The 15,930-nt window shown below is 38.6% G+C and overlaps 1 protein-coding gene across 1 annotated transcript in view; it reads right to left on the bottom strand.

Moving 5' to 3' along the window:
• Positions 1 to 1,272: 1,272 nt before the first annotated feature.
• Positions 1,273 to 15,930, bottom strand: part of rasa3 (RAS p21 protein activator 3) — a 54,391-nt gene continuing 39,733 nt past the window's right edge. Inside the window, exons 8-24 of the mRNA XM_053477113.1 lie at positions 14,203 to 14,276; positions 13,734 to 13,841; positions 13,120 to 13,273; positions 12,833 to 12,981; positions 11,694 to 11,808; positions 11,493 to 11,567; positions 10,993 to 11,116; positions 10,339 to 10,445; positions 10,154 to 10,231; positions 9,120 to 9,197; positions 8,624 to 8,697; positions 5,624 to 5,730; positions 4,931 to 5,013; positions 4,402 to 4,610; positions 3,838 to 3,941; positions 3,565 to 3,748; positions 1,273 to 3,384 (exon numbers count right to left, since the gene is read on the bottom strand). Of these exons, the coding sequence (XP_053333088.1) occupies positions 3,309 to 3,384; positions 3,565 to 3,748; positions 3,838 to 3,941; positions 4,402 to 4,610; positions 4,931 to 5,013; positions 5,624 to 5,730; positions 8,624 to 8,697; positions 9,120 to 9,197; positions 10,154 to 10,231; positions 10,339 to 10,445; positions 10,993 to 11,116; positions 11,493 to 11,567; positions 11,694 to 11,808; positions 12,833 to 12,981; positions 13,120 to 13,273; positions 13,734 to 13,841; positions 14,203 to 14,276 (1,899 nt within the window). The 3' untranslated portion in view covers positions 1,273 to 3,308. The remainder of the gene's footprint in view (positions 3,385 to 3,564; positions 3,749 to 3,837; positions 3,942 to 4,401; positions 4,611 to 4,930; positions 5,014 to 5,623; positions 5,731 to 8,623; positions 8,698 to 9,119; positions 9,198 to 10,153; positions 10,232 to 10,338; positions 10,446 to 10,992; positions 11,117 to 11,492; positions 11,568 to 11,693; positions 11,809 to 12,832; positions 12,982 to 13,119; positions 13,274 to 13,733; positions 13,842 to 14,202; positions 14,277 to 15,930) is intronic.

Consider the following 15,930-nt stretch of genomic DNA (forward strand, 5'->3'; position numbering starts at 1 on the left):
CATATGTGGACGTTTCATAAGTCACACTGTGTGTTCACACTGCATTATGCTTGCTCATCATCTCCTTATTATCTAGACACATTTTTCTCACACATACACACTTCCGTAAATTTTCTTTTCATTTTTTGTGAAGCTGCTTTGAGACAATGACCATTGTTAAAAGCGCTATATCAATAAATTTGAATTGAATTGAATAGAATTATAAAGTAGGCCATACTTCTTGCCGTATTCCGCATACAAGACTGGATTTATGTTAAAAACAAACAAACTCAACAAAACCAAATCAAGAACAAGGCAAAAACGACAGCACGGTGACACAATGGTCAGCCCTGTCTCTTTGCACCTACAGGGTCTGGGTTCGATTCCCCTGGGTACCTCGGTTTCCTCCTACAGTCCAAAGACATGCAAGTTGGGCTAATAGTAGTGTGTGTGATACAGTGCATCGTCTGTATCACTTTTATACATGATAAAGTTATACAGATAATAAGTGAGTGAGGGAGAGACAAAAACTCTCTACTTCAGGATCTACTTTTATACTGAAAAAAAAAAAATCGTCACACTAGAATAGTCAAATTATTCGGACCGCAACAAGCAAAGACAACGTTTAAAATAAGTGGAAATGGGTTAAGAATCCCTCAGCGGATCATCATCAACACCTGGAGGAATAGCGCTGAATCGTCAACTTTAAATAGAGATCATTTAAAACCCTGGTCAACAGTAAAAGGCAGAGCTACTGTATGCTTAATAGTAAAATTAAGAGCCTTTCTGACTAAACAGCTGTGTGGACATAAGAAAACCACCAAATAAGCTTTGTTTTTTGCTAGGAAGTATAAAGATTTGATATTGGAGCAATGGAAAAAAGGTCATGTGGTCTGATGAGATCAGATTGAGCCTATTCCAGAGTGATGGTACAAGCCTCTGAAGGCAGTGTTATGATTTGGGGTTGCTTTAGTTGATCAGGTCTAGGCTCAGGAACATTATGTGGCAAAAAATGCCACATAAAAAAAAGTCAGCTGATGATCTGAATGTACTGAATGACCAGATTCTCATATCTGTGGAGTTGTTTTTGCCTGATCACATGGGCATCTTTAAGCTGATTTTATAAGTCAAGACACAGCAGGTGTACAGGTAACAGGTCAGATTTGAAATATTTTCTGAATCAGTTGTAATTATATATCTCGACATAATGAGAATACAATAGAGTTATATTCATTCACATATTGTACTTGTTTTAGAAAACACACAGCATACAGTTAAGTGAATGAAATAGAAAAACGTGTGAACAAATTACAAATTACATGGGAATGAATTGTACCTTGTGTGCACAAGTTACAGTCTTATCTTATGCACATGATTTATTCAAACTGTGCAAATTAATTGAATCTTGCTTAATGTAGTAAAGCATAGCCTCAAAAGGTATTCTTTTCCTGTCCATTATATGGAATAAAACACACATTCACAGTTTCATTTGCTATTGCCTTCATTTTGAGAAAAAAAAGCATCTACATTTTTATCATCCATTTCACATCAACCTCTACACATCACATTTTTGTAAATAATACTCTTTATATATTTATACAAAATACACTGTTCCCCCCCCCCCTTTTTTTTAAGGTATCACTGTGAGAAGCACTGATCTGAAACTAAAATGAGTTATCATCTATAATTTGTTATTGATCAGACATTCGCAAAAAATAACTGATCAGGGAAATTATTGCATCTTTCATACCTCGGCGTACGGAAAGTCTTTTGTACTCAAATAATCTCACTCACAAAATGTTATATTTGTGATATAAAAATAAATACTGGGCCTTTTTGGAAGTGGGTAGTAAAAATTGTCTGGCTTATATTAAAAACAATATATTCACAATAAAACATGCACTAATGGATGAACTGTAGGAAAAAGAACTGGGCCATTAGTACATTTCTGTAATACACAAAAGTGTGCTGATTTAAAGAACACTCGGTATGTTACATTTATAAGTGTTGGGAAGTTGTTTGTTAAAATAAAAGATAATTACTAAGGTAAGAATATCTTTCTCAGACATGCCTTAATTCTCACTCACACACACACTCACACACACACATCAGAGGAAAAAAATCTCAGTACAAGATACAGATTACAAATATGTTATTTACAGTACATAAAACACAACAAGAATACAAAATACCACAAATGTCTGGCATTGGCATAGCATAACTGGCAAAAGGGACCTGTTAGAACCGGTTCATTTAAACTGACCAGTTACATAAAATAAAATAAAAATTATTCACAACATTACAGTTAATCTGAGTTTTTCCCTTTTAAAAAAAGGATCAATGTACAAAAATAACTGGGTTTAAATAAATTTCCGAATAATAAGTTTTAGTGTCAAGCCACATGCCAGGTCAATACAGAGTTTATACCCAGTTCGGATTTTGTAGATATTTTGAGAACATGGTGTCACAATCCCCATTTCCCAGTATGCTTTAATCCTTCAGTTGCTGTTATATTTGCTGGGGATTTTAAGAAAAGTCCTCAAAAGGCATATAATTATACTTGATCAAGTCTGGACATGAACACGATGCACAAAAAAAACTTTTTACTATGGCATAAACAGTTGATCTAATACAGGTCTCTTAAGCAATGCCATTATAAGAAAAAAAACAACAACGATTACAGTTAACATCTGATTCAGATAGGTCCTTTCAGTCAGCATCCCAATTCAGAGGAATCAAGCACTTACTTATTCTGACTTATTTTTATCAAGCTGTTTGTTACTTTGGCTAAAGCTATTTTGCCAGAGGTAAAATGCTACCATGCATTAATAAACGCTGATGATTTTGTGTTCTTACAACCTAAAGCTGAAGTCGATAAATTCTTAACTCTTCTGAGCTGGGATTAGCCACCAAACTCATATTAACGCATGCACCGATGTGCTTGAAAGTGAAAAGCAGAGGGCTCTCAAACCTGCAGTTTGGTCCTGAAGACTTAGAAAAGCTACAATAAAATTTTCAAGACCTAAAGAAACAATAATAATAATAAAAAAAAGTCCCTCAGTGAAAATTTGCCACGGGGCAGAGCTTCATCGTCAACGGGGCGGGTGTGACGATTAAAGTGCACACAGTTCTGTGGAAAGCTGTTGATTGGGTTTGTTCAACATACAAAAAAGAGATAGTTTCGTGCGAGATCCTTTTATTTATTTTTTTAGCTTGAGCTCGCACTCCTTTATCAACTTCCCATTGATCACGACTTGTTGTTTCTGTGATCTACAGGCATTGTCGTGGTATTTGTTGCAGAAAGAAGGGCAATGTGGTAATGGGCGTGGTCAGATTGAGTAGGTGGAGCTCTCTGATTGTTGCCGGATATAACACTGGAAGCTGTTGTCACCAATCGGATGCTCTCTGTGCAGACAAAGAAACGAACAAACATAGCATTAAACTGTTTTCCAGGTATACACACATATCACACTATAAATATAAATCTATCCACCTAAATTACACTTGAGAGAATTATTAGCAACCGTTTTTTGTGTAAAATACACAAAAATCATCATAAAAACATAATAAAAATCATCTACTTACTGGCTGCCATACTTGGTCTTCCTGAATTTTTCACGCTTGTACTGTGCATGCTGCTGCTCCAGTTTCTGCACGGCTCCAACGATTTGCTTTAGGATCTTGTAGGTCTCCTGTGGGTCGTCTATAACGAAGCTGGAGTACTCTTCCTGTTCCGGCCCGTCATACACAGACTTACTGCCGCAGGCCTCTGAGTTAGTGGGACATGACCACAGGTTACTGAAAGCACATTCACCTGAAAGCACACACACATCATGTATGATCCAAAGCAATACACACCTTGCATTTTGATGAGCTTGGACATGTAGGTGCTAAAGAGTGAATAGATGCGCTCAGTCTCTCTGTCTCCGTCTATGTCGAGCTGAATGTTTGCAGGCAGGCCGCTGCACAAACACAGAATTGAGAGAATAATACATCAATACTGACGTTGTTGCTTTCATTAAAGCCATTAGCTGTAAGATTTTCACAATTTATCACGATTTTATAAATATCCTAATTTAATATTAAATTTTTTCCAAATCTGTTACAATTTTAAGACCATGAACCAAATAACCAAAGTTGTCAAGACTCGCAAGTTGTATACCGTAGCTTTATTTAACTTTACAACTGAACTGAATATGAGTGATTAAATGTAGCTCACACCTTATATCAGTTTTCTAACTTAAAAACCAAGCGCAGCATTTAAACTAACTTCAAAACTAACTTCAAATACAAAAGTTTGTTCAAATAAAATTAAACAAAAAGCTTAAATTTTACCGAGCAGCATGTTTCTCTACAATCTATTACCATATCCAGGCCACTGCTGAAATTTTCGCAGTAATAATAAGAGAGTGTTTGACTTACCCGGTGCAGGGTGTGCAGCCTGGAGCAGAGTCGATGGCCTGCTTGCAGCACAGCCAGTGGCCGTTGAGGTAGGCTGAAGGGTGATAAGTGCTCAGGCGTTTGCGGTTACACTGGCTGACTTTAGTTAGGATGTCGATCCAGTCCCGCGCCTCTACACAGTTGTTGGCCTGAATGTATAACGCCCGCTCCGGTTGGATTACCTGGAACATCTGGAGAGCCAAAAACAAAGACCAGAAGAAAAAAGATCAGAAAGTGCTGATGTGGACTGAGGAACAATATTTATTCTGTTTCTCTAAAGGCTCCAAAGATTTTATTAACTCATAAAAAATTGTATATCCACAAGACAGGCAAATTAAAAAAACGTCCTGGATAACACTGAAATCAGTTAAAGACTCCAATGATCAAGCTTAAACAATCACATGACTTTTGCATTTGTTATAAATTCATATATAATCATTTTTTTAAGCCACACAGTGTGTTCGTGTATATGTGTACATGTGTGTGTGTGTGTGTGTGTGTGCAACATTACATTCTTCATCTTGAAAGACTCCTCCTCTAATCTCTCCACAGCCAGGATGTTCTCAATAGGGATTCTACACAACGCTTCTTCACCTTTACACAAACAACAACAAACACGAAAAAAAAAAAAAGTGAAGTGTAATTACAAATACAATGGAATGAATTTCTTTACAAATTTAGTATCAGACTTCAGTTGTGACAGCCACCAAACCTATAAGTGACCTTTTCGGCTGTATATGAAAATGATTAATGAAGTAAGACAGGTAGTATCAGACTTACGAACGAATTCGGTTCCGGGTGCACATTCAAATGTTAAATTTGTTTTTAAGTCAGAAAAAGTGAGTCTTATACGCCTTTAAAACGAATATACAACGTAACTCATACCAATCCACTTGACTAAATCTTTGTCCACATTCCTCCACAAAAACTGTAATTGCGCCTAGGAAAATTTATCTCACGCATCAAATGTAACAGGGTTGTCTCTGCACCCTCAAATCATGAGGGGAATCCCGGACTCTATTTTGTCTCAGAGCTGTTTTCCACTGTTTTGTTGAGGATTTTCCGAAATTAGGATTATTCACCATCAGGACAGCTTTACATGGAATGTGGAAATGTGTAACTGGAACTGGAAAAGTCGGGGACTACCTGTTTACACCAGATGAACAAAAGGTGCCTAATATCGTCAAAATAACTTCTGCCTTACCTTTGGTTTTATGGTAAGTGAACTCGTGGTTAGTGAGCCGGAACCATCTCTTCTTAAAGTTCTTCATACCGAATCTCTTCCTTCCCTGCGCTCTTTTGATCATAAATCTACCCATCAACCGAGGTATGGAGGAAAAGAAGAAGAAAGAAAAGAGCACTCATTAAACTCCGTGTGTTAAAAAAAAAAAACACTATTAGATTTTTTTCCTTTGCAAGCATTACTTACAAGTCTAGTTTATTTTGTACTGCTATTTTTTTTTTTTACATGCGTTTAAACCTAAACGATTACTGTTCCCAACACAGATCTTACACTTAAAATAAATAATTGTTCTGATGCTTACTGAATGACTGAAAAGCAATGATGACAAAAATACCACATGTTAAAGTAAATGGCCGTGTGAATTTTCAAGCACACTGAAATGCATACTGCAGGTAAACAGACTCACAGACTTCATTCTAACTAACTTGTAGAACATGTCTGTGCTTGGACCATGCCATGTCCAGCCTCTATGACAACCAAGGGGAGGTGGTGCTATCAAAGAACACTGAGAGGCCACAACCAGAGACGTTATCAAGAGAGGAGACAGTTTACGAGGTGAAATTTAAACGGGGAGTTTAAAAAGTATGGAAGCCGATCAGCCTGTTGGTACGAGGTACGTTCAAGTCAAACCGAGAGTTTTGATTGGGCAGAATACCAGAGCACAAGTTATGAGAGAGTAAAAAGTACATGCACTCATCCCTGTGTTTCACTGGTGCTTGGATTAAATCAAAAGTAGAAAGTTTTCTCGGTGTGCGGAAGCCATGATCGGACTGCCCGCTTCACGTCTAAAACGCTGGACTCCCAGGAACTTATTTTATGGCAAAAACACAAGGAAACTGCAATAACTCGCAGAACAGTTTCTGTTATGTCCAAATGATATTGTGTACAGTTCCCTTAGACAGATGCGTCTTTTCTTCAAGTTGGTGACCAAGTTATCCGTTGATTTTTTAAGGAACAGGCGCTGAAATGAGCTCTGGTCCACCTCGGCCGAGATCGTCATTCACAGACCTTCTGTAAAATGTTTGCACTGTTTAAATATTTTACTGCAGCTCAGAGTCTCATGTCGACGTACTATGTTTAAAATCTTAAATTATGAAAAATCTCATCACATGACTTGAATGACCCTTGTTTTATTATGAAGCCTTCGTAGCAGTGATGTCATGCTGTAATGATCCCGAAGATATAAATCTTTTCTTAACCAGGCATTGTAAAACTGTTTACAAATATTAAACGGAGACACTGACAAAGGTTTACGAAGCAAATGAACCATACAAATCAGAACAGCTAACAAATCTTGCTTTAGGGTGAATCCTAAATGACTTTCTGTCTCCATTCTGTCTCCTCAATCGGGTCACTGCAGTGAGACGACTGCGTGTTTACCGACTGCACGAGAGAACGTGGTGATGGGAAAAGAAAAAAATAGAAAAGATAAAAGAAAAAGAAAAAACACCCACTGAGTGTACGTAATCTATTCGGTGAAACCGGACATGATGCAGTTTAGACAGTTTAGACCGTGTAAGCATCACATTACAGTACAGCAATTTGGAAGACTTATTTCCGAAAGAAAATGAAACACAGAGGTAGCATTACAACACTGTCCGTCAAAATTCCATCTCCGATCGAAATTCTAAACCCTGATAGAAACTTAAGGGATCATGGATGTAAGCAGATGTGGTGTAAATGGATGTTTAATGCTCCAAATGAAAAATAAAAATGTGTTGTTTTGATATTGTATTTTACGACGTTGTCTTTGGATGGTCTATTTATTAAACAGTATCAACATCATTTAAGAACAATGTTTTTGTTGTCGACTTTTCTCATGCATCAACTTCACTGGATCATCAGACCCGAGACCTACACGTGTCAATGTAATGTGTCAAACTCTGTACTGAGCCTCTGGTCCGAGGAGCTTCCTCCAGTTTAATCATTACAGTAGAGGGTGTCCTATGGTTGTTGAACTACCGTACTTTTAGACATTTGTTTTAATTTGCTGAGAGTCCTATCCTATCCACTGTATGTATGCAGCACTAAAGTCATTTGAACTTCTACGTTCTTTCAGCTGGCGGTCACTGTTCACATAAAAACAGCTGTACAGAGGCTGGCGTTATTAAAACCGCTCCCCTCCCCCGCTGATCCCTTCATCCCTCATCCCCCGCTCATCTTCCTTTTGTCCTGGAATTCACACCCATACGTAGGAACCCAGACTGGAGTTTTCTTGTTCTGCTTAAACACTGTGATATATTTTTATCACTCTGGTCAGATTTGAACGCTGATCTACAATGGAAACATCATAACAAGTTAGATCTCTTTATTTAGTTTCAGAATAGCCTCTTTTTTTTGTTTGTGCGAACCGTCTCCTCTTCTGATAACGTCTTTAGCCACAAAACACACAACACACACAAAAAAAAAAACAATGGCAGGAGATTTCATCTGCATTTCCTTTTGGCATATTATTTAGCTTTGACACTTCCCTGATAATTGTCTATACAATTTACACGTATCAGGGAAGCGGAAAGGGCTGTGAGGGTCAGAGGAGCGGCCAATCAGGCGCAGCTTACCTGCAAGAACCCTTCCCATCAACCCTCTTATTAGTCAGTTTAACGCTCCTGTGCCCAGCAGAGAAATACAAGAAAAAAGACACCTGAATGTGTCTTAAAGGCCAGACAGACCAGTCAGACCCTAGCCTAGAGGGTGAGTTTAGTATTAATACCTTATTTAACACACATGACTCAACTCATCATAATTAACAAGGACGAAAATTTGGTATGTTAGCCAAAAAAAAAAAAAAAAAAAAAAAAAGAAAACCCAGGATCTGAACTTGACAGGTTAGAGTTACAAACACGTATCTTGTCCGTTGGCTGTGCTGTTAATATGTTAAGTTCATGCTGCAGGTTTATCACAAGCATTAAATCATATTTGGTTAGTCATTCACGAGACGATGATGCCGCTGCTGATGCTTACCCTTCTTTTAACATTATCGGCGTCTCGATGCTCTTCTGGTCCCACCTCCCAGATGAGGAAATCAGATCAAGAAACTGTAGAAAAGGAAGCATTTAAAACAGGTTTCCATTTAGACATATTTATGACAAAATAACACTGTCAAGTAATTGTTAGATATTCAGAAAATAAAATCTGTTTTTTTTTTGTCATTTTCCATGTTTGTATTGTTGCTTAAACAAGCCAATCAGATTTTCCCCTTTTGTGACATCATATAAGTAGAGTTAATAATATTTGGATGCTTTTTAAATTTTGTCAACACGTTGCGCCACACCCTCTTTTTCACCCCTGGTGCCATTTCACAAAATATTTAGATAGTCTTTGCTATTGAAATCAGAGGTAAACGATACTAAACTAGCCAAGAACTAAAATCCTTTTAAATTTTTTTTGTTTAAAGTAAAATCATAGCCTAAACAATGTAATAAATTTGCACTTGTAAAAGAATCAATAATCAGCTCACATTTTTCACAGCATCTGCATACTTCTGCTCGTTGAAGTAATCGTAAAACGCAGCCATGTACGCCTCTTTGAAGTTGCCCTGGAGACAAAGAGGAAAGCCGAGATCATTATCACAGACATGGGCAATTTAAAGAACACAAACATTTCAGCAGTGATTGGAGAATGCTTGTTTAAAGGTTGTGGTTTAATTTACTTTTATAAGTTATAAATTACTTTTCATAATTGTTCTAAGACACAGCTAAAACACATCAAGGCAAAACAGTGTAACAAACTGTAAGGAAAACCTCCCTGTTCTACACACAAATTGAGCTGACAGATGCAGGCGATTGGCTAGTAGGAACGGGAACCTCGAGTCTGGCACGGGATTATCACCGAACCTCGGAGGCGATTTCATTAAAATTCTGATTCTATAACTATCGCACATTTTAAATCTTCCGAGTTGATATTACATTTAAATTAAGCTTAGTTTTAAGAAACTAAATTACTAATCTAATGCACACAATTTTTGACTAATTTGTGCTCATGGTGTTTTGTAACGAGTAACGAGTGGGTTTGAGACTAATTCGCTCACAGAGTTTGAAGAAAATAGCAGATCGGAGGCTTTTAACACACGTTTTTTTAATAACGTAAAACCAGAAATGTGTTTCTGTTGCGCCACTTTTGCACTCGTTACACAATTGTTAATACGTGAGGCTGATCGGCTGATCATTGGCGGTCGCGAGTGATCAAAATGAAAACCAGTTCTTATCCCTGGCTGATCGACTGGTTCATCTCTATAGTATAAATGTAAAAATAGCTTTAAAAAAATCTTTGGATTTATAACTTGTCGTCATAATTACTTGGATTCATAATTTTCTCTATTGGCTAGTGTCAGTCTGACTAACAGGGAACAGAGTAGAACATCCCACCCACCCAATTTGGCTCCCTTGCCTTGCTTCTGTGGTCAGGATTCAGATTAAGCAATTTCCTGATGACAGGGCGAATATGTTTTAAAGAGATTTTTCCAGAGGCACAGACGTTAATCGAATACGTTACCGATTTAGACTTGGCGAGGCTTCCCAGGGTCTGGATGGTTTTGGAGATGAGCGTCAGAGTCCGTGACGTGCAAGGATCCTTTTGGGTGTAAATCAAGCAGGACGTTAAGGATGATAATACAATGGATACTTTTATACTGTTTATTATTAATGATGTCGTACGGGTGAAAGGGAGGAAACACTCACTGGATGATGGGGCCTGAGCTGAAAGAGGTTGGGTGATAGGATTGCTGGGGCAAAGAAACGCAGGAAGATGAAGCTACTGACGGCTGTGTACCTCACGTCCTGGTCCACTGTGAACACAAACATAATCATTCTTATCTTTATGATGGCAGATTCTCATCATCTTTCGAAACGGTAATAATACTGCACTCACACTTAGCTGGCTGGATTTTTGCTAAAATAAAAAATAAATAAAAAACGACTACATTACAGCTCAGGGTTAAAAAAATGACCCAATTCCAAAAGGTCTTAAGTTTTGATGTTCTCCTGTTTGGGTATAACGTCACTGCAATGTGCAATGTGCCTCTCTGTCCACCAGGTGGCATCATGCAAACTTCAAATCCAGCCTGCCACTAGTTTCTTAGAAATACAAGGCAAACGAGGACACAACAGTCATAGGGAATGCAAAGTGACCGAAGGGAAGATAAAGACCAGGAGAATTCGAGAAACTCCTTACTCCTCATCTGTTTTTAACCCTCTACACAAAACTGATCTGGGGTCAGGGTGACGCTGGAGGACTATTAACAAAACAAAACAATAAAAAAAGCAAGCACCTATTTTATGCTTCGCTGCATTTAGTTGCTAACTCAAGGTCATGTAAAGAGTGAACGTGGTTACCTTGGAAACGTGTGGCGGCAGATTCTCGGAGTGAGAAAAAAATGTCGCACATGACGGTGGGGCATCTGACGCCGGAGGTAGTGATGACGTTAAAGATGCGGTCCACGTAATGCCGCAGGTTCTCCTAAAAACAGAGGTAGAAAGGGAGGTGAAAAAGCATGCAAACGCGCACACACACACACACACACACACACACACACACACAGAACAGCTGGGGAACATGTAGTTATGCCTGTCAGTGTTTGCGGGATCAAGTAAATGAAGACAGACAAGTGTGAAACCATTTGGAAATTAGAAATGCCTTTCATAACGTCCAGCCTAGCGTTCTGTCTGTGTACATCATAAAGTAAACAAGCATCCAGGATCACATGCCTCGGTAACTCATACACAGCCTCAAACGCAGAAAAACAAAACACACACAAGGAAGCCACACACACTCACACTCTCTCACACACACACACAGTCTCATAAACATGCAGACTGAGAGAAGTATGACTCACCCTGTTGGTCTCGAGATTCTCTGATTCCTTCAGCTTAACAGGGTCGATTTCACAAGGCTTGTGCTCAGTGCAGATCTACACACACATGCACACCGTAATAATCAAAAACATTATATATATATATATAAAGAATGATTATAAAGAATGATATATAAAGAATGATTACAGCATTTTTAAGGTTATAAAGCAATCGAGCCTCACCTCGTCGATTATGGGTTTGAGTGTGACCTGGAGATAGTGCATTCCCGCCAGCTTCATGGTCTCGTCGATGCACTTGGACGTTAACGAATTTCCCCGGAAGATGGTGTTAGGATCCCTGAGGGACCGGAAGAGACGACTTAGTGACTCAAAACATTATCGGGACCCAAGAATTCATTTGCAGCTCTATAAATACTTGTGGTGTGTGACTCTCTAGACATCTCGACAATTCATTAGAGCTTAATTCAAGGTGCAAAAAATGTAATTATGAACTGATGCGTCATGCTGCGTGATTCGTCATTCCTTTAGCTTATTTTATGAAGGGCGTACAAGTCAACCCCGAAACGCTTGAATAACAGAGCACAGTTATGAGAGTAAAAACTAATAATAAATACTAGCTCACTAATCCTAGTTTAATTCACTAATGCTTGGATACCATCAAGATAGAAAAGGTTTTCTCATTATGTCTGATTCACGTCTGAAACACTGGCTTCCCAGGAACACATTTAACGACCCAGACATGTGGAAATGGCTTGGCTCATAACTGTACTGTTACTGAAGTATTCTGTCAATGTCAATTTGTTTTACACCTTCATTCATGAAATGAAGTTTCCTGCAATTTACTTCATAATCAATAAAGTATCTATCTATCTATCTATCTATCTATCTATCTATCTATCTATCTATCTATCTATCTCAAGTCCCTGTTCGACTTGAATGCCCCTCATACTTTTAATCCTAGTGTAAAAAACAAGTTTTAATATTTACTTTGCGGACATTTACATCCAGGCTTGCAGATTCTACACCAACAGGATTAGTTTTGCGCTGAAAACATTTTGTCACGCACTGTTAGACAAGCTATTTTCTGCACAGTATGCATTTTGGATATCCTTACTACAGACATCCAGCGGTAGCATTATTAACAGGTACACTGCATGTGCCTTTAAAGCATCCTGTTTAAATAGTTATAGTGATTACAAATCTGGTGTTTCTAATTATCAGTGACTTGACATTAAATCGCCTTAAATACTTGAGAAACATATTGTAAGATTACATCACAGTGTAATCATAACAATAATAATGTAAAGCCCACAGAAAGACATTAAATAAGGGTGTGTGTGTGTGTGTGTGTGTGGACTCACTGTGTGCGGTTAACCTCTGCGTTGGCGATTGCACTCACAAAAGGCACGATTTTGCCGTAGTGCAGAAAGAGCCGGACGAGCGGGACGGCCGCTTCCTGCTTCTCCCTGCACACTTCTCCAAGGATGTGGGCTGCTGACGATGACACGGGCTACGACAACACACACACACACACTTATTATATTATATACATTATAATCGACAGGATACTGCATATTAAGAACCTGCAGTTTGGGTGAGTTGTTTTGGGTGGGTTGTTTGGACAGGGGGGAAGTGGGTGGAGCCTCACCTCCATCCTTCCAGACTGCAGCAGCAGGTCAGTGAGGTCGCTGTAGCATTCTGAGGGGAAAACATGGTCCTCTGTGTAAACAATGTTGAGTCTTAAAGAACCCAGTTCGTCGGCCTTCACCGGCTTCCCGTTATCCCTCGGTTGAAGGAAGTACCTGAGAGAGACAGAAAGAGAGAGAGAGAGAGAGATGAGGCTCTTTCAAAGAAACTGCAAACATCAGGTGCTTTAGTCCCTCATCGTCTATACTGCTTTATCCTGTGTACAGGGGGCCTGGAGTCTATCCAAGGAGACTTAGGGCACAAGGCATGGACCTTCCAGGGTGCCAATCCATCACAGGGCACACACATACACTCAGTCACACCCACTACAGGCAATTTGGGAACGCCAATTAGCCTAATCTGCATGTCTTTGGACTGTGGGAGGAAACCATAGAACCTGGACTAAACCCACCAAGCACAGGAAGGACATACACGCACACAGACCCCGAGGTGGGAATTAAACCCAGACCATGGAGGTACAAGGTGACAGCGCTAACCATTAAGCCACCGTGCCGCCCCAAGTGCTTAAGTTTGTACTTATTAATGACACCTACAGAAGAAGACAAAGTAATATACCATGCATCATGAATGCCGTCCTGACCCAAAACCTTCAGTGGCACCCGAACTCCTCCTAAAAACTCGTCTCCAAACTTGGTTAGGTTGCTTGCGTTCCAAAGATCCACCCTGGGAAAACAGAACCAGGAGACACATTCAGAAAAACAAACAAACATGAGATTAGACCTTGTAGTCCTTTAAACTGATTGATCAGAAGGTGTGGATAAATTTTCTGCACCAGCAGCATTGACAAGACTCCTGGCTCTCAAGTTCATAGCTCTATGGTAATAAACACAGACATTTAAATTGTGCACACGGTCCGCATTAACAGATTCGAGGTACGAATAAGAAATAAAAAAGGAGGCTGCACAATAATCATGTGCTAACCAAATGTTTGTTTTCCTATTTTAGCATGCCTGTACAGGTGGTGTATTATTCCTCCCTTATTTGTGGACATACTACAGTATACGGATGCTCATACACAACGCACCTGAGAGCTAATTTATCCACATCCTCCTCCTCTACGTCGAACTGCCGTTTGGTGTAGTTCAGTGGTCTCGTGACCTGCAAAGGAAAAATACATCTTGTAAAAACACATACTGTAGCTATTAAATGCCATGCCTCTACTCTTCGTTTCAACGCTTCGGGATAAACAGCGTTAATTGCTCGGTGCTGTTTTCCCTCTGTCACTTTTAAAAATAGGGTGTGTGCGTGGTCCTGAAGTTCCTAGACAAAGGGAAGTGTTCGACTTCCCCTCGTCTAGCCCTAACCAGTGCTTTTATCGCTGTTTCAAGTAGTTTTTTTATTTAAGGAGATGACTAATTGGTGGTTGAGAGACGAACAATGGTGGAAAGTACAGGCATGTTGAAGCAAAAAAAAAAAAAACATTACGAGAAATCGCGAGGGAATTCATTAGCAGCAGGTGATTTGACATTTCCTTTCGTCCTGTCGTGCATTCATTTGGTAAATGGCGTCATTTCTATTATGGACCAGCCTTATGAAAGAAACATACAGTACCAGTTTGTGAGCTAATATAAGCTAACCTGATAGTATTACTGAAATAATATTTGTCATATAGTTATAACTTCCCATAATCTTCTGTTTTAATTTAAGCTACTCAGCTAATATGAGCTAACCTGTCAGGATTTATGAAATAATATTTGTCTAATAGTTACAACTTCCCAAAATCTTCTGCTGTAATGTTAGCTACTTAGCTAATATGAGCTAACCTGACAGGATTTCTGAAATAATATTTGTCATATAGTTATAACTTCCCATAATCTTCTATTTTAATCCTAGATACTCAGCTAATATGAGCTAACCTGTTAGGATTTGTGAAATAATATTTGTCATATAGTTATAACTTCCCATAATCTTCTGCTGTAATGCTAGCTACTCAGCTAATATGAGCTAACCTAAAGGGTTTTTGGAATGTTATTTGTCATCTAGTTACAACTTCCCATAATCTTCTGTTTTAATTCTAGCTACTCAGCTAATTTAAACTAACCTGTCAGGATTTGTAAAATAATATTTGTCTAATAGTTACAACTTCCCAGAATCTTCTGCTGTAATGCTAGCTACTTAGCTAATATAAGCTAACCTGACTGGATTTCTAAAACAATATTTGTCTAATAGTTACAACTTCCCAGAATCTTCTGCTGTAATGCTAGCTACTTAGCTAATATAAGCTAACCAGACAGGATTTCTAAAATAATATTTGTCATATAGTTATAACTTCCCATAATTTTCTGTTTTAATTCTAGCTACTCAGCGAATATAGGCTAACCTGACAGGATTTCTGAGAGAAATTTTAAGTCATAAATAATCACCAGTTTTAGGCCTATTGCTAGCTAGCATAGGTTAAGCTGACAATTTTTTTATTCTGACAGAAGTCATATTCCTAAATGTTCAGAATTGTCACTTGTAATGCTAGCCACCTGGCTAAAATAAGCAAGCCTTATAGTATGGTAATAATTCATAAATGTTTCATAAACTGTATAAAAGTGAAGGAGTTTAACTCCTAAGGATTTTGTGGACCAGGAGGTGTTCAGTTACAACAGTGAGTGCTTGAAGAAGAAGAGGACAGTGCTCAGCTTCACCATGGTGTGACTGTCTACGGATAAAAATAAAATAAATAAATATTCAATTATTTGTCACATGTACTTTACAGCACAGTGAACCGGTTGAACATAGTGCATGGTGAGCCAGCTTACAGCAC

The sequence above is a fragment of the Clarias gariepinus genome, chromosome 18, assembly GCF_024256425.1.
Source record: "Clarias gariepinus isolate MV-2021 ecotype Netherlands chromosome 18, CGAR_prim_01v2, whole genome shotgun sequence".
Classification (NCBI taxonomy): domain Eukaryota; kingdom Metazoa; phylum Chordata; class Actinopteri; order Siluriformes; family Clariidae; genus Clarias; species Clarias gariepinus.